The sequence below is a fragment of the Chelon labrosus genome, assembly GCF_963514085.1.
Source record: "Chelon labrosus genome assembly, chromosome: 10".
Lineage (NCBI taxonomy): Eukaryota > Metazoa > Chordata > Actinopteri > Mugiliformes > Mugilidae > Chelon > Chelon labrosus.
Window position 1 is genome coordinate 11290556 of NC_140360.1, and position 20610 is coordinate 11311165.

Genomic DNA, 20610 nt, shown 5'->3' on the forward strand with positions numbered 1-20610 from the left:
TGTGAGAGAAACCCGAAGAGTCCGACTCCGTGTGACTCCAGAAGAGCTGTTGGAGGTATAAACAAACTGAGCTTGAGCCACCAAGTAGAAATGGTAGCATCTAGAAGAACAGGTACAGAAAGTTATCTAAAGGAGATAACAGCAGATTAAAGTTCTGTGACGAGAAAAAAGCTGAAAGAAAGTCGGGCACTGATAGGACTGAACGGCGTGTATATATATGAAAGTATGCTGAGATAGTAGAGGTACAAAAAATCAGAGTATTAATATATAAATACGAGAATATCAGTGTGCATCAGGTAAATGCTAGCACATGCCTACAATTATCTGGTCGGGATGAGATACATTTCCTCCCCCACGTTAAGATGCACAAGCGATTACATTTATTTGGCTTCATATAACAGACTACACACTGTGTCATAGGAGGAGCAGGCTACTACTGTAATGTGGTCGTTCAGTATCTTGGCTATCTGGCAGTTAAACGTCTGTAGAAATGTCATGCAGCATAATCACAACTTGGCCCAAAGTGCATATCAGTGAGTAGAGTTTTACAGCTAACAGGTAAAGGCTTCCCGTTAGACATTAGATGAGAAGCACATCTTCGTGGGTACAGCATGTGCTTCCATTAAAGTCATCAACGGGACGAACTAGCTGAGGAAAGGGTTTCGAGATCACCTGCGTAGTTCAGATACCAGCAGAATAATGTGCATTTATTGTTACAGAGAAGTCAGTGCAGTCTTGTTATCGTATTGGGAAACAGAATTAGTCTCTTTCAACAGTGTGGTTGCAAATGTGCATATATTAAAATGTGCTTCACACGTAGGGTTTTCTTGAGTTTTGATGCATGTCGCTCTGATAAGAAAAGGAAGACGGGATTTGAGTGTGTTGCAAAACGTTAAAAAATTTTGGCTTTTTTTTAAAAAGTTCAGCATAATAAGTCTATTCACCAGCGTCCTGACTAGTATGTTCTTAGACATCATGTTACCGTGGTCACAGTCTTCGTTTCCCGAGTCTGCTCCAGCTGAAATGAATGGTCAAAGGTCCCGACTTTAAGCTGGAGTCCGAGGCGTACAGGCCTGTGGTCGTGAGCATGTTGGTTCTAGTTGAAGGCCTTCCCTGGGTTTCATTCCTACACAGCGCCGTTCTGCAGGCGGTCAGGGGTGAAGCAGCCATTGGTCTTACAGCTGCTTTCTGCACTCTTGACCTGCGACATTATCCTCCTGGCCTTCCAGCGCTGAGCCAGCGGCTCCATGAAAAGGGACAGGGAGGAGAGGAGATAGCAGAGCCCGGCCAGGTAGAAAGAACAGTCGTACGTCTGGGTGTAGTCGTACAGGAAGCCTGCGAAAGAAAAGAAGGGACGCTGTAAGATCCACGACACTCTGAGCTTGTTCTCTTTGTCGTAACATAATTTTATTCACACTACGTTCTAGGAAGTTAAGGAGCTGATGCTAGCTTTTCAAACAACATCTGTTGATATAAACTTTTAGGACAAACAGGCTACCAAAGTTTAATTTCTCACATTTTTCTGCTGTAGGTTTTTACAGTGAAATGAGTGTAGTAGCAAAGATGGAGCCTGTGCTGTTTATCTTCTATTTTGCTTTTCCGTTTACAAAGATAAAAATTAAGATAAACACGTAGAAAATCATAAGAATTCATCAAATTCACCCTGGGCTCTAGAGGTTCTTATTTGTTTCTCTAATATATCTAAGACCGTTACCGGTCTCAACAGACAGCACAACAATCCTGCCTCCTCTCCGAGGGCTCCCTCTCAGACAGAGACTGATTTTAAGATTTTTTTTATTTTTTATTTTTTTTACTGATCCCTTTTAAAGACCATCTGGGTTTGTGCTTCGAGCTACACGCTGACCTCATTTGAGCCGGCCCCGCAGCTTTAGATCCTCAGCTGGGGCCCTTCTTGCTGTTTCAAAGTCAAAGCTGAAATCTAAAAGGTGACTTTGGCCATCGTGGCCCCCCTCACCTTTGGAACTACTTGCCTGAGGTGGTGACCTCTATTAAATCCCCTCTTAACGCTGGTCTTTACTATTCCTATTGAGTTATATCCCGATCCTATTCTATTTTTTAATTTTTATATTTTTTCCCGATCTCTTTCAGTACATACACTTAAACATCGTTTTCTTTCACCAGTCTTCTGTCTTCTCTTCACTGTTTCTCTGTTATCTAAGTTGTTCTTTTAATGTTTGGTTTGCTGATGTCTGACAAAGCCTTTTTTGTGAAGTCTGATATTTAAGTTTCACATTAGCCGCTGTTCTTTATTACTTATTAAGGCAAAACTCATAAAGCCTTGATAAAATATGTTATTTAATAGCCTAATAATGGTCATTGTATAATTTTCAAAAGGTGATTCCTTTATATTTTCCATCTGACACAAGCTTGAATACACTCCCTCAGCCACCTTGCAGCATGGTGAGGATGTCACATTTTTAGTGACTTCTCTAGAAACTACATTCATGCAGATCACTCGTGACTTTCTGTGTATTTATTTTGTTCTATTTAAATGAGCAACATCGAGACATCTGCCAAACAAGCAACTGAATCAAACCAAAGGCAGGTCCGGCTACGCTACAGCCTCTGCCTCGTAGCACAGTTTACTGCCGTGACTAGAAGAACTGGACGAGAGGAATGTCTTCCCGCCCTGTGGCCTGAAGGAAGACTCACAGTCAGTTTCTTACTTAAACGGCGGGGAGGGTAAACAGAGCCACATGCTATTTCCGTACCACCCTAAGGGGGGGCCATTACTCACATTTCAACCCCCAAAATCTATAAGCTTCTCTGAGGGTATTTCTCAGTATAGTGGGCTGGGACAATGTCAGTAGGTTCAAAGGCCCCTCCACTGTAACTGGGGCCAAATGTTACCAATTAGGCCGAGAGGAGTTAAGTTTCCTAGATGTACCTCGTCTGTTCAAACACACAAAAAAAGAGTTTATCTTGATGAGAAATGTTCTGTGTTTAGTTGACACGCCGGTTAAGGTTTTACAGATAGAGTGCTAGTGTTTTATTGACCTGGAAAAGACACAAAAAATCTCCAACAACTTGATGCAGCCGCAACAAAAAACTAATTCCAGATTAGTAACAGCGCCCTAAGACTAACAAAGACAATCTGCCATCAGTTAAACAAAGTGACTCCAACTTGCCATCAATGCAGCGCTGTTATTCTAAGGAGGATCTCGACCAGCTTGAAGGCAGGGTGAAATCTGATCCCGTTACCTCCGTGTACGTTTTTCTCAAAGCGAACCCAAAATTCCAGTTTGCATTGAGGCCCGCACTAACTATAGGTTGTTTTCCTCCTGCGCGTTTCAGTTTTCACGCTGCACAGTGACTGAATCCACACAGAGGGGCTGACACACGCTTCAAGGAATTCAGAGCCCCGTGAAAATATGTGCCCAAACACCCCCCAAAAATATATATCCATTTGAAAGGCCTGTCAAGCTTTTCACTGACCCCCCCCCCCTGCTCCCCATCACCACCACCACCAATTCACTGGATGTCTGAAAGACTTACGGACCAACACACACTCTGACACACACACAGAGGAATACACGGAAACAAACGTCACCTTGCCCTCTGTGCAACAAATCACTTTAGAAAAGTAGCGTCACATCCCAGGCACATGCCGCACATATGGAGGACCGTACAGGTTTGTTATTGTGTACATTTGGAAAAGTAGGTTATAGCACATGTGTGACCACTGAGGGCTTTCCATGACATCATCATCCACTCACCTGCCAAAGGAGGTCCCGTGAGGCAACCCAAGCCCACAAAGAACATGGAGAAGCCCATAGAGTTATTGAGTTTCTCTGACCCCACGAGATCTACCTGCAGGGCAGAAGAAAGAACACATTCATTTTTGATGCTGTTTTAGGCTGGACTTGTGTTTGACATCTTTTTAACATATTCTAAAGCAAACAACAATCTCGAAAGTGTAGTTGGCATTTGCCATTTTTTAACAGCACATGGTTGAGTGAGCTAAAGAATGAATGAAGAGAGGGAGTGGCATGAGCAAGAAAAAAAAGCAGCAAATCTGGGAAAGAAAATGTTTTTGTGTTCGCACATGTAAATGTCGTAGTACGATTTCAAAAATCTGAAAAACTACGTATCCCAGTTTTGAGATATCCGACTCTGCCAGATGGAGCAACCCTAAAAACAGAGTTTCTGTCCACTCCCAGCTACCTGCAACAGATAAACACTCCCACACTTCCACACAACCATAGGAAGGTGGCCATAGCTGTAATTTGTGTGAGTGCACGTGTAGTTTAACCCCCATCCTTGGTCAAACAGACACACAATAATGAAACCTGATCGGTACGGTCCTGCTCTAACACACTGTGTGCTCATATTAGCCAAGTGCCCAAAGATTATGGCCCAAATACAACAAAATAAGAACATTTAAAAAGTCTATTAGTCTCTAGTCTCTTATTATACTTGCCTGTATATCCTGTTGGCTACTAAAAAAAAATGGACAAAATGGGCACATTTAGTCAATAAACAAAATAAAGTTAACACAAGTTCAGCAACAACCTTCATATAATGAAAAGAAAGAAAATAAGAGAGGAAAAGAGCTAATTGTTTCCATCTAATTTGCATAAAATGGATAAAACAGGGCAAAACAACTCACAAATAAACACTGGTTAAACCCATCCATCTAAATCTGAACTAAATTCACAAAGACAAGCCAGCACTCAGTCATCATACCCACTTTCACAGTAATTATACATATTTTCCAGGGCCTCTCAACCATTGTTGACATAAGACACCTGTACCATACCTTCATACCTGTCAGTCAGTATATAGTGACAGCCGATGATCCAGATCAGCATTTTAAGTTGAGGGATAATCTTTTTGCTTATATTTTAATTACATAACACTCCTTCAAAATGATATTTGTTAAGAGGCAGAAATGAAAAAACTGTTTTCCGTTAAGAAATGAAAAGACCACACTGCATCATGTAGGTCGCCACGCATCATCATTTAGACCCAGAGGCACGTCCTGGCCTTTGAAACCACACCACTAGCAAGTGAAATCATACCACATACGTCCTCGTGTTTTTTGTTTTCAGGAGTGATATGACCTGTAGATACTGGATACCCGCTGACTTAATGTGTTGTTCCACCCACAACAGCAGTTGGGAAACATCTCCCATGGTCTGCTACAAGGATATGTTTCCTATTCCGTGAGTGACACAATCATGTAATGAAGCCATTTCACCTTTACGTGGTACAAAAGTCCCACCCACCACACACGCAAGCACACTAAATGTGAATTCAACCAGATGGGAGAGTCTGATACTGTGGGGTCCTGCAGGGTAAATGAACGACAGATTGATGATACAGTGAGGCTGACTCTGGTTATTGGATGAAGAGTCAAGTGAGCACACAGCGGTAGTATCTAAGGGTACAGTAGATTCTGCAACATTTGACTGCCCTCACGAGTCCTTATTGATTTGCTCAGCAACAGTTATCACCTGACATGTACTCTGTGCCCCGTCCTGTGGTAGCTGTACAGTTTTAGGCCCACACACCTTCAAATTTATCTGTAAGGGTTGTGTAACAGTTCATGGATTCATATTCCTCGGAAAGACAGATTTGCTCCAACTTTACCCAAGTACATATTAATTTATTTTTAGCCGAGCACTTTAGGTTTAAATATCACTCAACTTTTGCAGGATTTAACCAGAAAATTCTCTCAAATCTAAACCATACTGACTCTGCCAAGCCCTTTGCTTTTCCTCAAATGAAATTGGCACTCACTTTATACATAAAAGTCAGTGGGTGAAGCAAAAGCATTTGACTGGTTGAGCAACAAAATTAACTGCATACGTGCTGGGTCACTGGCATGGCGTTAAGTTGTCATGTTTATTCATTCTCACATCTGAGGTTATAAAATAATGACTTATTATATCTCAATCCACCTCCTCTGCTCAGAGAAGGATTTTCCAGTTTGACAGAGATGGCTTTCTTAACTCCTCTTTCACCAACTGAACAGTGTCTCAATTTCCACGTATCAAATTACACAGTGTATTCCACGAGCTCCCATTTGAAGTTATCAGTTTTCTACTGCAAAATGACAGCACCTGTAAATGACAGATGTCACGGTTTCAAGCGGGAACAATGCACGTGCTCAGACGGGGTCTCCTTACCAGAACAGGCAGCAGCAGGGCCATGTAGCCGCCACAGAAGATGGCAAAGAAGATGGCGTAGACCATCAGCAGGATGTAGGAGGTTGCCAGAGGGGACAGCAGGTTGACCAAACCGCAGAGGATCAGGTAGGCTTTGTGGTAATGGTATTTATGGAAGAGGTTCCTGTCTGTCACCCAGCCCGAGGCCAGCTGCGCAATGGTCTCTGTGATACCTGTAATATGTACACAGGTGGTGTCACAAGTGCATTAGAAACTGAGACAAACTGAGTAAAGCTAAATAATGCAAACACAAAGCAATAAAGGAAAACGTGGCATTATAAATAGCTTAATTCAAATTAGAAATATCAAGGGAACTGTGGATAAAGGTCAGACTGAAAGTGAGAATGGAAAAGGGTAAGTTTCATGCCTGTTTAATAATGGATGACTAAAACATATGCAGCAGACCAATCAATAACTATACTATTTATAGAAACAAGATTAAAACAATAGGGTGTTTATTGACCCCTCTTCTTTTCTTTCCATTGTCTTATTGTTGTCTGTTGTTTTAAAAGTATGTACTGTAGAACCCAAAGGAAACTGGTGGAAACAGTATTAATACAGTTATAGGGGATTGTCCTGGTTCAACAAAAAAAAAAAAAAAACTTTCCTAAGAGGTTGTATTTGGATGGATCAAGAGAAGACGGTGAAGAACTGGCTTCTTCCATAATTAAAGAGCCTCTGCAGACTACTACTACAAGAATTTCTAGTGCATTTACTACAGATGATGAAGCAGCAGCTTTTATAATGTTACGTGTGCATGGCAGCACAGTGAAATATGCATTTGTTAGGACACCGGTGTCAGGGTGCTTGACACAATACCCGTGATTGGATTGAATTAATTTCCCAGCGGTGGCAAAAACCCTCAACCTTCCTATCAGTTACCTAGAAGTTTAACTTTTGCCTCGTTTCCAATAGATTAAAGTCAACAACCAAAATGCACGTCAAGCAGCTCTTAGTGTATTAACGGAAACAGCGGGGCTTTTTTGTTTAAAACCGGAGGATTCCCGTTGATGGGCCACAGAAGCATCCCGGCCACCACCAGGTTCAGCTTTTAGATGCTCTGGTTTTCAAACGTGCACCTGTGTGACATTTATTTCCTCCGACACAAAGAGAAACAAGAAGTTTATGTCGACCACAAGAATGAAAAACTAAAGCTATTCAATGGCAGTCTGTCATTATCTCAAAATAGTCTCAGTGGAAAAGCAGTGCTGCAAGCACCAATAACCGAACCCGTTCCCCTCAATTAAATTAGGTCAGAGTGACATCTCAAAATCACAACTATTTGCATGACTAGCTACTACTCAGGGTGAGAGAGTTCGACCTTAATAAGAGCATGGTTTGCAAAAATACAATGTCTCTGTATTTTCAGTTTTAGCTATTCAAACAGTGTTAGATTCCAATTCCCGAAAAGTCGGCATTCCGGTCTGAACACCACCTGCCTGCTACCTGGCCACAACCAGCAGTCTGTAAAACCTTTTCCTTCAAAGAACAAACAACCTGTAACTTGTTTTAACTCTTTCATCTGTTTATTTAATTTAATAGTAGCCCTGTCTGACCCTTTTATCCTAATATAGATTTCTGTATGATTCGAAAAGTATAGGTTAGGTCCCGTTTAAAATGCTGAGTTTTGAGTTGCCTCAGATTATATTTAATTCGACCACCTGTTCCAGACACATACCACTAACCATCCTTCTGCTGCTCACGAATAAACAGATGGCTCTTCGGATCTCGTGTTTAAAGAGATATATATATAACACAGCAACATCTTAAATACAGGTTTTCTCAACCAGAGACTCAGACGGCACGATGAGCTTTAGGCTGCAAACTGCATCTCACGATTTGACCAGCACACAAATATTGTATAAGACAGTTTGAGCATGTGACACTGACGCCTGAAAGGGTGTGTTCATCACCAGCGGCGGTAACACGCTAGTGACATGTAAAGCAGCATAAAGCAGGGAGAGTTCAGCAAACATGTTTTTTTTTAGGGTCAGTTTGACACAGAATACTGGGCAGACGAAGGTTGCTCTCACCTGGCAACACTCAGCATCACCTGGCTTTTCCTTTAACACCACAATAAATGGATTCTTACTCTTGAATCTTTTTCTTTTGCATCACTAGTCTGGCAGAGCAAGACTAAATTCTAGTATGAATACGATTCTTTATGGGTAAATAACCTCTGCATGCAACTGGATCGCACTAAAACAAAGAAACTCAACTCTACAGTAACTGGCCTGGCAGATATTTGCTGCGGTGTAATCAGTTCTAACATAGAAACCAGTTTCCAGGTTACTGTTCAGTAGCATAAGTTGAAGATTTAAATGTCCAGATCTTAGATTTAGTACTTGGTGCAGAGAGAGTCCTGCTGGGACATCAGTAAGAAGTTGCAAATGCTGCTACCAATAGTCCCGACTGTACAGGCTGTCACAGAGAAAAGTGAGAATTCATCAGTTTGTTTCTTCGAAATTATACCTTTTAATTGAATAAAAAAAAAAGGTTAAGAGATGAGAGTGTATATTTGCAGTATGTGTTGTGTGTGTGTGTATGCGAGTGTTGAAAGAAAGAAAGAAAGGACGCTAGCAGAAAGACACGCCTCAGCAAAACTACGCAGGTCTGTATTATTGTCAAATCAGAAGCTCTTGCTGTCCTTGATCTGCACATCAGAGTTGGCATCAACAATGCCAACAGATTCATCTGTTAACATGCAAATTACACAAACAACAACACCCAGCGAACTACTTATGAGGCGTTCCATCTCGCGTGACAGATTGTTGACTCCACTCGGCTATGATGACTGGGCAGATATGGACCGCTCTCTGCTGAGGTCAACTGGAACGCGATAGGCGATGCGGAAACTGCAGTGTTGTATTGACCGTCGCAGGAATAGCTACAAGCAGGCACCGCCGAGCCACTGATCAATGAAGCAAACTGGTTCTATGCAGATCAGAGTTACCCATCCTTTGCACAGCCTCTGCAGCAAGACTCCACAGGCTGCAGCTATCAACCCCGAGCTTGGAACCACGAGGGATGAAAATAATGCTGCATATAAGTTTGAGTACGTATTACTGAATAAACTGAATGCATGCATCTACATAAAATCAACTACATCTTCATTCTTGAATGAAGCCTCAATAAAACAATCAATGGAGCGCCTCGTCAGCGAACACCCCTGCTTTCCTTCTGTCCTTACATAACGGAACCTAAAGCATCTCTCTCCCCTGAGGTTAGAAAGATGACATGAGGCAGCTGTGCAGTGTTTATTTGTCCTCTTCGAGTGACCCAAGACATGTCCTGGGGTGTCTCCTGCTTGCATACAGACAAGTTGTGAGTTTGTTTGTGTGTTTTAGCCTCAGCAGGTTGGTTCAGCATCGCAGCTGTTCCTGTTCAAACTCAGCACAACTCTGTTTAAATTTGGCCTCTCCTAGTAGCACCTTATGCCAATAGCAACTGGGACATCAGTTCTGTCTCTTTCTCTCCATAGCGCTGACAGGTATAACACTTTGTGAAGGCCTTCTGGACATTAATAGGCCATGGAGGTTGCAAGGTATAGAGAGAAGCTATTCATTTAGCTAGAAAGAGGGACATTTTGTCACTAGATTAAAGCAAAGGGGTTTAAAAAGCGTGTTGGTTTTCCCAGCTTCTCTGGAGCTGCTGTTGGCTTGTCTTGCCTCATCCTTTGTACGCACTGCCGCCTCAGTGCTCCTCTGCAAAGTATCAGCCACTTTAAAACTGGGCTCAGACAAAACCGGGAGCCCCTCTTGTCGCCACGCCAACAACTTTACTCAGTTAGCTGTTGCTTAGCGACTCCAGCTAGCTCCAGTTTTGGTGACTGAGGGTCGTCGAACAAACTGACCCGGACGATAGTGGCCTCTCTCTCTCCCTCAGCCAAGTCAGTGGGCCTCTATGACGAGCCCCGGGTTGGGGGAAAAAGAGAGACGGCGGGGCACTGAGATGGTGGCTTTGTGGTATGGGTGGCACCCGCCCCTTCAGCTCTGTCTCTCTTTCTCCCTCATTAGACATTGCACATGACCAGAAAATGTGACAGAGCACATGTGTCCGAGTCAAAAGAATCTATCTGTCCCGCTTGCTTTCACGAGGCTCATCTGCCAAAGACCTTCAAGGAGATTTCAAACATCTACACCCTCTGGTTTCTGTTACAGAAACATTGCAGAGATTTATTCGACTGCTTTTTGTAAATAAATTTTTGTGTATCATGTGTAATTTAATCCTGCGGAATGATCCGACCTCAATCTTTGGATCAGTCCATAAATACTTTCATCCCAGCTGTGTTTCTGGTGCAGACAAAGTGTTCTGAGACCCCTGTCTTCAAATATTTCCCAATTTTGTGCAGCAGTGTGTGTCTAGCTGCTGTTGCACACCAATGTTGACAAAGCAAATGCAGTATTTTTCCAGTCTGTCTACATGCAGTACTTTACACTGCACAGTACTTACTTTTACAAGAACAGTGATCTACAACCACGCATCAAAAACCACGCAAAGGAATGTTTGAATTCAATCAAATGTAACTTCCTACTGACTAAAAAACTAAAATGTATGAAATCATTATTTCACCCCGAGATCAATAATAACAGACAGATGTATGTGGCATTATTATTCATTAAGGTAATACTGCCTCCTGTCTTTCTGTCAGCTGACCACTGATTACCAAGGGGAAAATTATAAAACAGAAGTGTGTAACTCATAAATGCATGACCCCATCTGGAGCATTTCAATTATTCACAAAGCCTGGCCAAACGCTCTTACAGACTTACATGCACATGTGGTTGGTCGTCAAAATGTTAATGCTGTTTTCTGTTCATATGGTGTGGCCTCATCAATGGCGTACGGCTGAACCCGGGCGCCCTGGCCAGTGGACCAAAGTTCAGCTTTTATGTAAGCACATTCATTACATAAGACTGCAGAGTCTGAGCAGCTCACAAATAATTAATGCCTAGAAGTTGACTGAGCACTTTTTGCATCACTTCTTAGTCCCAGTCTTAAAGAAACCAGGGACCTCCCTCTTCATAGTCACTGCAGAATCACTGCAAGAAGCCACGTTCAAAGATATAACTGTCTACTGTATTTAATAAGGAATCGGTCCGAGCAATTAGGTCACCGAACAATTAAGTGCATTTAAATACGAAAAAATACTGAATAACAAAGTTAGCCAGTGCCAGCTGACATTTTGTTATGAATGCGGTATTGCAATTTCTTCACATTAACATAACCATAAAGCAGTTCAGCTGCAAGCTAATGGCAACTTCTCTTCTTAAAAATGGAGATGCACTTGCAACTCTTATATTTTCATACTTCTGTATAAATACTGACTTTAATGGAGGCCTGAAACCATATTAATTTATGTCTGATTTATTGTCTGATAGGCCTGTATATGGCTTATGTGTCTATTTATTTTCACCATCTTTTTATTTAAATCTTCTGCGTAATGTTGCGTAAAAACTGAGACATGAATTTCTTCTCCGCTGCTTTTTTCCTCATTCACCTGTAAAGAAAACTGCACCGACAAGTCGGTGAAATCATTTAGTAGATTTCTACAGATCTGGCCTGGCGGTAGCTAGACTCGGTACTTATTAAATATGAGTGTGGCAACACGCCATTTGGATTTTATAACGGGGAGTGTTTCAACCGATACAGAGAAAGAAAGAAAAACATCCTCATACATTTAGATAATAATAATAATAATAAGATAATAATCAGAGCTGTTGTGTTGTCAACTAATTAAATTCCACGGAGCTCAGGTGATGTGCGTGACAACTATGCTGCTGCTCCTCCAACCATCACCACAAAAACGGCTAACCAATTTGATTAGACCTTTGCCGAGGCATAATCAACTTCCAACAGATTAAGCTTGAAATTAAGCACTGAAGAGCAAGCTGACATAGTCATAAATAAGAGAATAAGAAAAATAAGAAAGATATTCTGTTGCAGCTAACTATCTCTCCAAGTGGTCAATTGACACAAAAATGTTGATGAATCCACATCCATAATTGTATTCTAATAACACAGTAATGTTGACCACTGTAAGCCTCACCTGCCACAGAGATGATAAAAGAAGCATCCATGGCGTCGATGCCCAGGGTTCTGGCCCGGGCCGACAGGTGGAAATAGGGGATGAAGTAGGCCAACTGGCTGAAGACCAAGGACCAAGTGTAGATGCAGAAGAACGGGTCCTTCAGCAAGGAGAAATCCAGTACTTTGGCTTTTTTGACAGACACCTCACTCTGCATGTTGGCATTTGACGCAATGATGGTGGACCCATTCATGCTGCCGTTGAGCTCCTGGGAGCTTTCAGGAGTCGTGGGTTTACATGCACCCACATCATGGTGAGATTCATGGCCATTCACACCATTGAGGACCAATCTAGTCATTTCAGGGTTCACTGACTGGTCCTGCAACCCCTGAGTACATTGGTTCTCAGCATCCCTGTGAGGGGCAGGAGAGGACGGGAAAGAGTCTGATTTGGAGACGCCGTTGGATAGGTGAGAGGAGCCACTCAAGCAGCTTTTAGCGTATTCCTTCTCTGAGGAGCTCTTGAGGGACACGGTGGGGCTTTTTTGGATGGGAGAAGAGGTAGGGTTTGAAACGAGAGGCTTCACGTTGATGGGTCGCAGAAGCATCCCAGAGGCCACCAGATTCAGCATGAGACCACCAAGAATCAACATCGCGCCTACGGGTAAACGACAAGACATCAGGACCCAAAATGTCGCCTTACATGCTCTGTGCACATCTACTCACTAAAAGCTTTGTCCTGCTTACCTTGCCAAGCATATTGGTCGAGGAGCAACTGAGTGAATGGGGCTAGGGCAAAAGTCAAACCCATCCCAGAACGTCCAATTGCATAAGCTGTTGCTAACCTTTTTCGGAAGTACAGTGCTGTGACCACAGAGAAGGATTGGTATAGTAGTGCAAAACCTATTCCTGAAAAGAGTAAACAAGGTTGTCATAATGAAACACTGGAGGAACATCTGGTGTCATAAGTGAAATTAATTAAGTACCTGAAGACAATATCCTTTCTGGTTTGAAACTCATCAGGGGAAACACTATGATCGAGCTATTTTTTCATTTTACCATGCACACACCAACTCACCAACTATCAGTCCCATGCTGATGTAGAGGAATACCACGCTGCTGGCAAAAATACTTAGGAGGAAGCCTCCGCTGACCAGGATAGCTCCAGTGATCGAGGTCACCCTGGTTCCTACCTTGGCACAGGCCACAGAGGCAAGGGGTGCTACAGTAGTGACAGGAGAAGATGCACAAACACACAAGAGCTCAAAGAACTTTCCTTGTCATGAATTTAAGATTTTAGGGTAAGTATATCCAATCTAAGGACAGACAATTAAATATTTGATGCGTGAGACAGAACTGGCAGCTTTCAAACCTCCAGACAGACGCAGACTCGACATGATGGAGCCGATCCAGCTGATGCTCTCGGCTGAGCCCCCAAACTCATCTTGGAACGCCACAAAGAAGATCCCAAAGCTCTTCAGTGTGCCCATCACGAGGACATTTACCTGCGCATGCAAACACAAATAAAAATGGACTTGCACACTTACAATGTTACATACATGCAGAAAATTTTGATTTTCAATTCTAATCCTGTGTTTGGTAAGCAAGGAAATCTACATATAGTACATATCTAAGTTACAGTTTTCTTTTAAGCCATGCACATACCAGGAAGCAATGCAGCACAATCATCCAGCCCCAACCTCCATCTGGAGGGTCCTCATACTGGATATCTTTCTCTTTCTCCTTCTTTGTGGCCATGGCGTCCTTCCTGAAGAGGTTCATGACAGCCTTACTTTCACTTGGAGTCAAAAGTAAACAAAGGCTACCGAATCAGAAGAATTCATCTGTAAACATTCCATAAATATGCTGTAAAATGAATAACATGTCTTCACGTAATGAAATAGAAATGAAACACCTGCTCCACACAGTCGCTGATGTGTTTTTACGTGTTTATACTTTAGATTGGAAACTTCACATGAAAATAAAAATCACTGCATTTAGTTTTGTGGATTCATGTGCATCCTTTCGTTTCAATTCAACAACAGCAAAGGGCAATGCAGCAGTTTGTGAGAACAGACATGAAGCTGGCTCTCTGAATTATTTTCTAACTAAAACTGCGATATGAATTTCTTCTCCGCTGCTTTTTTCCTCATTCACCTGTAAAGAAAACTGCACCGACAAGTCGGTGAAATCATTTAGTAGATTTCTACAGATCTGGCCTGGCGGTAGCTAGACTCAGTACTTATTAAATATGAGTGTGGCAATACGGCATTTGGATTTTATAACGGGGCGTGTTTCAGCCGATACAGAGAAAGAAAGAAAAACCTCCTCATGCAATTAGATCATCCTAGAAACAATCAGAGCTGTTGTGTTGTCAACTAATTGAATTCCACGGAGCTCAGGTGATGTGTGTGAGAACTGTGCTGCTGCTCCTCCAACCACCACCACAAAAACGCCTAAACCACATGTGTCAAACTGATCCGTGAAAGGGCCACTGTGGCACACCTGACTTGGCTTAATCAATCAACTGAACTGCCTTCACGCAGTCATTTCAGGTGTCCTCTTGCTTGATTGGAACAAAAACTTGCCAGCCACACCCACTGCATGGGTGCTGCATGGTTGGAATGAAAACCTGCAGCCACAGTGGCCCTTTCATGGATCAGTTTGACACCCCTGACCTAAACGATTTGATTAGATCTTTGCCGAGGCATAACCAACTTCCGACCGAGCAACTGTAAACCAACATTACACCACAAAAATGTTGTCGGCAGAGGAAATTCAGGCTGGCTTCCAGGCTACCTATCTTTACTAAATTATTGTAGGGTTAGTTGCACACATGTCCCCAGAATGTGTCTATTAAGATTAAGCTCGAAAATTAAGCACTAAAGAGCAAGCTGACATAGTCATGAATAAGAGAATAAGAGCAAAAAATAAGAAAGATATTCTGTTACAGCTAACTTTCTCTCCAAGTGGTCAATTGACACGAAAATGTTGCTGAATCCACATCCATAATTGTTTTACGGTGAAATTACAGCAACTGCTAAATCTTTGACAGTCAAAATAAGAAGGTGTTGTTGCATCAACATGGTGCTGTGAGAGGTTACATAACACTGCTTATGTCAGACAACGCAACCACCTTACTTTAAATGGACCGGGCGCGTTTTCTGTACTCGCACATGTGCAGTAGTAACTTATTGCTGATGTCATGGGGAAGCTGTGGCGTTTAAAAAGTTAATTCAGCTTAACTCTACTTACTTTGCACAGTCTGATTAGATTAACTTTAACCATCTTGTCGCGATTAATTTGCGTATTATTTTTCACATTTAAATGTTTTGTGGGACCTGTTGCCATAACTAGATTAAGTAAATCCAAAATTTAATTTCCTAGAGTACAGGGTAAGTCAGAATAGACAGTAATGCTGAATAACTTGTTAAGTCACTGAGCTGTGAAACTGGTCAGTCAAAGTACAACTAACTGTGGTTAATTTTCCACCTCTTTTGTTCTTATTACAGCTGTTGCACTGGACTGAATGTCTCAGCAGTGTTTACATTAAGTAAACTATGTTGCAGCAAGTGCAAATATTTAATTGTCAGTATCTGAGCTAACTGTCAGTGCTAGAGGAAGCTTGCCCTTTGCATGCTGGTCTGATGATGTTTTAACTCTGTGATCATTTAATTTGTGAGCCAGCGAATGGTTATGTGCCAAAAGGCAGCGATATTGAGTGATCTAGATAACTTTGCAGGGGAACACTTAGATGCCCTCCTAGATTTTGTTTTTTGGATCAGCAGAGAGACCCTGCTGCTGGAAATCAACTTTTCAACATTTTGAAACCACGCAACCCGTTTGCCGCTTTTACTTTTTCCTCTCATCTCACACTGTGCCCTCAACAGCAAATGTATTTTGCAGTCAATAATTAGTTTCCAATAATTTAAAAGGTACCAGAGCTTCTCATCTGAATTTCAGATTTTAATTTTACGTATAATAATACACGTTTCACACTATTCAGCAGCCTGTGACTCTAATGCAGTAAATGTGGATGTAAACAAAACCGGGGAAAATTTGCTCAGTAAGCATAAAGGAATTAAAACATAAATCTCTCCTGCACATGGTACATTAAATACAAAAAAATACAGGTTATTGTAGAAACTGCAAGTAACAGATGGTCTATATAATAATGCAGTTTGATGTCAGTGTAATTGGGAGACGTCAGAAGAGGATAAAGAAGATGATTATGAATTACAGAGAGCATTACTAAATATACGTGTCAAACGTACCTTTCTGGCAAAAGAAATTAAGACTTAACCCCTTAATGCCTAGTGTCGTGAATTCGCGGCGCACCGTTTCCTCTCAGACTGCAGCCGAAATAACGCATGTAATACTCCAATGTCGGTTTGTGCACATTCAAAAACTTCCTAGGAACCTTGTGCAAGCACTAGTTTCTCGTAGGACCGGTTGGAGTGACAAGCAAAAATACAAATAATTAATTTCTTTATATAATTGAAAAATCAATTCAGGCGTTAAGGGGTTAAACTGTGACTGAGGCTTTGTGAAGTGAAGCTGTGCTCCTGTTGTGAGGTGATTCAGAAGCAGACTGTTCGTAGGTGCGTTGTAAACCAGCTGTACTGCAGTTTGACTTGGCATCCCAGCGGGCAGCGTGTGACCTTGAATAACTTTGAGCCCTTCTTGGAACGCGTTTCCAAAGGATCCTCCTCTCTTACCACCTCTTGACCTCTGTCAGCAGATTTATAATGGGCTTTGATAAAATTAAACATTCAAGGCTGAGTTAATTAATTTGGTTTTAAGTCAGGTAAACCCTACCGCTGACAGATTTGCCACACCGTTATAGTTTGTTTGCATTTCCTAAAACTTTGCTCTCGTCAATCAGCCTGTCCAAACAAGAACCAACATCTGTGTGCTGATTCAACAATGTTTTACACATCGTTCGTTCTAAATAAGCTCTCAGTTTAAGTTTACTCATAATAGAGTCTATTTACCACAAAGAAAATGAGATATTAGTAGAATAGAGGGTCAAATAAACTGAATCAACCAAAGCTGCATTTCCTCCATGTAGAAACATACTGACCACTATCATTCAGTCGAATAAAGCAATGCAACATCAGATGAAATATATTAAACATAAGCTCTCTGGAAACAAACAGACCGCATATGTGTGTATGAAAACAATGCATCTCTGCAAATACATGAGCAGCCTCATCAAAGTTTGCGAAACTCCCACATCCATGAATGCAGGATGTACACTGAGCCAGGACTGTGGGGGTCCTGGGAAGCCAAGGCTAATGATAAGACATTTTTACAGATGCGCTGCAGACTTGAAGGTTTTTAGAAGCACCTGGAGGAGTTGCAACTGTCAGAGCAGGCAGTAAACAGGCTGCACCCTGCCAACTCTCTCGTACACAGTGTGTTATATCCAAAGGAGCCCTTGTGAACAGTGCAAATAATTGTCCAGAGAATACACAGTGTTGGAACGTGGTGACATGCCGTCATCTGCCTCCAGCAGATGCGTCACCCCTCGCCTAAACCAAACATTTGCAGAAGTGAGCACCACTATGCAGTTACATTTCCTGTCCATTCGTTTAACCCTGGAGAAGGAGTGATATCATATGTCTAGTGCTCTTTGTGCAGAGGAATTATAATCTCTAAACAACCCAAGACAGAAATACTTTTCGGAGGTGATGACACATCCGCTGGAATTACAAGTCCTCCGCCGCCAAACAATAATGAACGGAAGCGGGGATGTTACGCTTACTTTTGTGAGCTGAAGCAAACAGGAGGGGAAGGGGCACGCAGATAAACAAAGAGAACATGCGAACACACATAAAACAAGCCCAAACCTAAGTTAACTCTTAAAAAATACTAAACACCGAAACTAATTAATTAACACCCTAATTCTAAATTAACACCCCAGCTCATTCACACATGGGTGAAAGGTCAAACACACTTAAACCTTGGTTGAAGACGTATACATCAGAACACGACCTTCTTAAACACACTGCCAACACGTGGAGACCATAAAATATAACCTTGTCTCAGTTGCTGGGAAGCAAAGGCCCCTTGAAGAAAGCAGGGGGAGAGGGGGGTAGTAAACAGTGTGTTTATCAGCAGTCTTTTGTAGCCTGCATCACTAACTCAGTTTGACTTAGACGTGTATAAGAAGCCAGGACCAAATTAGACAGAAAGCACAGAGCGGATTAGAAGCGGAATGAATTGGGCCAGTGTAGTGCGAGGAAAGTATTTCCCCCCCATGTGCTGTTAACAAGTTGTCCTCAGAGTGTGCTTGAGTGCATGTTTGTGAATGTGCTGAGAGTTCGAGGGTTTGAGAAAAGGGGGATTGGAGTTCAGCACCTAGTAGTGTGGTAACACGATGTTACAGCATACTTACACCGGGACACTCTCTCCCCAACTTTCACATTTGACATCTAGTCTAATATTACAGATTTTAGTGAGGTTACTTGGTAAATAATGTTTTCGAAATTCCACCCCTCTGTGACCTAGATTCATTTATAGAGTTTATTGATGTCTGACAGAAAACAATGAGACACTTTCAACGTGCCTTTTCACTTCCACCCCTTTGAAAGTCTGATTTATGAGTACAAGACTGAGCATGTCGTCTACACTGAAACGAAGCCTCAAAGTTGCCCTGCAGAAATTTGCACCTCTTTGCCGATCTCGTGCATGACTGGTGCTCTATTTCCCTCTCTCTTTTCTTTCTTCTTACCCAAAGGACCAAGATGAAAAGGAGAAATAACCTTTGCAGGATTCATAAATTGTGCACAAATTGCCGGCAAATTCTGTTCTAGCCACCTGCACAGGTTGATAAATAGCAGCTGATCTTAAATTGGCTCCAAGCAGCAAAAGGAAACGACCCAATAGACACATTTAATTCAACGGGCAGCAGACTTGAGTGCTGTGTGCAAACCACAAGATACTGCAACTGGACAGGTAACATTACACTTAGACAGAGGAAGGAGACCTAAGGAAAGCAAGAAATTTGCATTCAAGAGTGGCAAAAAAAGGAAATAAGCATTTCTTCTGCAGAGGTAGAAACCTCACTTAATAAAGCATCCTAATTTAAAAAAAAAAAAAATTTTTAAAGCATGCGCTAGGTGGCACAGTGGCGAGGTGGTTAGCACTGATGCCTCACAGCGAGAATGTCACCGGTTTGAATCCACACTGTGTGGAGTTTGCATGTTCTCCCTGTGTCTGCGTGGGTTCTCTCTGGGTACTCCGGCATCCTCCCACTGTCCAAAGACATGCTCATTAGGTTAATTGGTGATTCTAAATTGGCCGTAGGTGTGCATGTGAGTGTGATGGACTGGCGACCTGTCCAGGGTGTACCCATGCCTCGCAGCTGGGACAGGCTCCAGCAGACCCCCGCGACCCTTAACAGGAATAAGCGGGTGTAGAAGATGAATGAATGAATGAATGAATGAATGAATGAATGCGTTACATGTCAACCATCCAGACAAGTGCAAAGCGTGGCAAACCATCAGTGCCACTAGTGCAGAAAAAAAATAGATTCATCTGAAAATGGACGCCAAAGATGTGACTGCCATGTAAACTATTAAAACCACCGGAGGAGACCAGAGAAATGTTTCAACTACAGGCTTGAATGAGTGCATAATTTTGTCCGTGGTGAAGTCTGATATTCCGACCACAAGCACCAGGATCCACTAGCAAGGTCTGAAGACAATGGTAAGCATCAATATACATTTTTAATGTTAATTGAAAAGAACTGAACTAATCTGACAGCGATATTTGTTTCCACATTAGGCAACGCTCCTAGATATGAACATTTCAGTTAGCTACGTGTCCAATTTAAATCATAAGTCTGCATATATGAATTAATGAAATAAAACGCATTAGATGAAACGCAAAAGATGTGCAACTTTTAAATAAATGCCACTAAAGCTCTAAAATTCTGTGCACAGATAATGTATGCACGGTTCATGCGTGCATGCTTTACATCTTGGTGTGTTACCACCACCTATAGACCTGGAACAGGTTAAATCACTGGCAACAACACTGCGCAACAAGTCCTTGAGCGCATGGGTGAACCCACTCAGATAGAAACAGATCAATAGCACCACTACAGCTCAAAGCCTCTGCAGGGGAACACAGGAAAAATTTAATTTAAAAAATGCTGTGTTGTTGTTTTAGGTTTTCTTTTCTTGAAAAGCCACACACACACTGAACAGACTCTGTTGTCTATATACCAGCTACAGTCATTCTGCTGTACCTGCAGAATGAAGCAATGCAGCAACATCAGATCAAATATTTACCATAAGCTCTCTGGAAACAGACAGACCATGTGTGTGTGTGAAGACATCAAGCAGAGAAATGAGCAGCATTGTCCTGGACAATCTAACACAAG

At 42.1% G+C, this 20610-nt stretch overlaps 1 protein-coding gene across 1 annotated transcript; it reads right to left on the reverse strand.

Annotated features, from left to right (window-relative positions):
* Positions 1-283: 283 nt before the first annotated feature.
* slc16a4 (solute carrier family 16 member 4) lies at positions 284-14872 on the reverse strand. Its single transcript, XM_084553104.1, has 8 exons — positions 13884-14872; positions 13591-13723; positions 13297-13440; positions 12966-13127; positions 12241-12876; positions 6153-6364; positions 3738-3831; positions 284-1335 (listed from the first exon to the last, which is right to left on the reverse strand). Exons 1-8 carry the CDS (start codon positions 13998-14000, stop codon positions 1127-1129), a joined length of 1707 nt encoding a protein of 568 aa, XP_084409230.1. The 5' UTR covers positions 14001-14872; the 3' UTR covers positions 284-1126.
* Between the last annotated feature and the right edge of the window lie 5738 nt (positions 14873-20610).

Excerpts from the sequence above, each read along its gene's own strand:
- slc16a4 (XM_084553104.1), bottom strand. The coding sequence starts at position 14,000 with ATGAACCTCTTCAGGAAGGACGCCATGGCCACAAAGAAGGAGAAAGAG. Across the intron at positions 13,128-13,296 it reads CAGCATGGGACTGATAGTTG|GAATAGGTTTTGCACTACTA; the intron begins GTGAGTTGGTGT and ends TACTCTTTTCAG. Across the intron at positions 1,336-3,737 it reads CACGGGACCTCCTTTGGCAG|GCTTCCTGTACGACTACACC; the intron begins GTGAGTGGATGA and ends TTTCTTTCGCAG.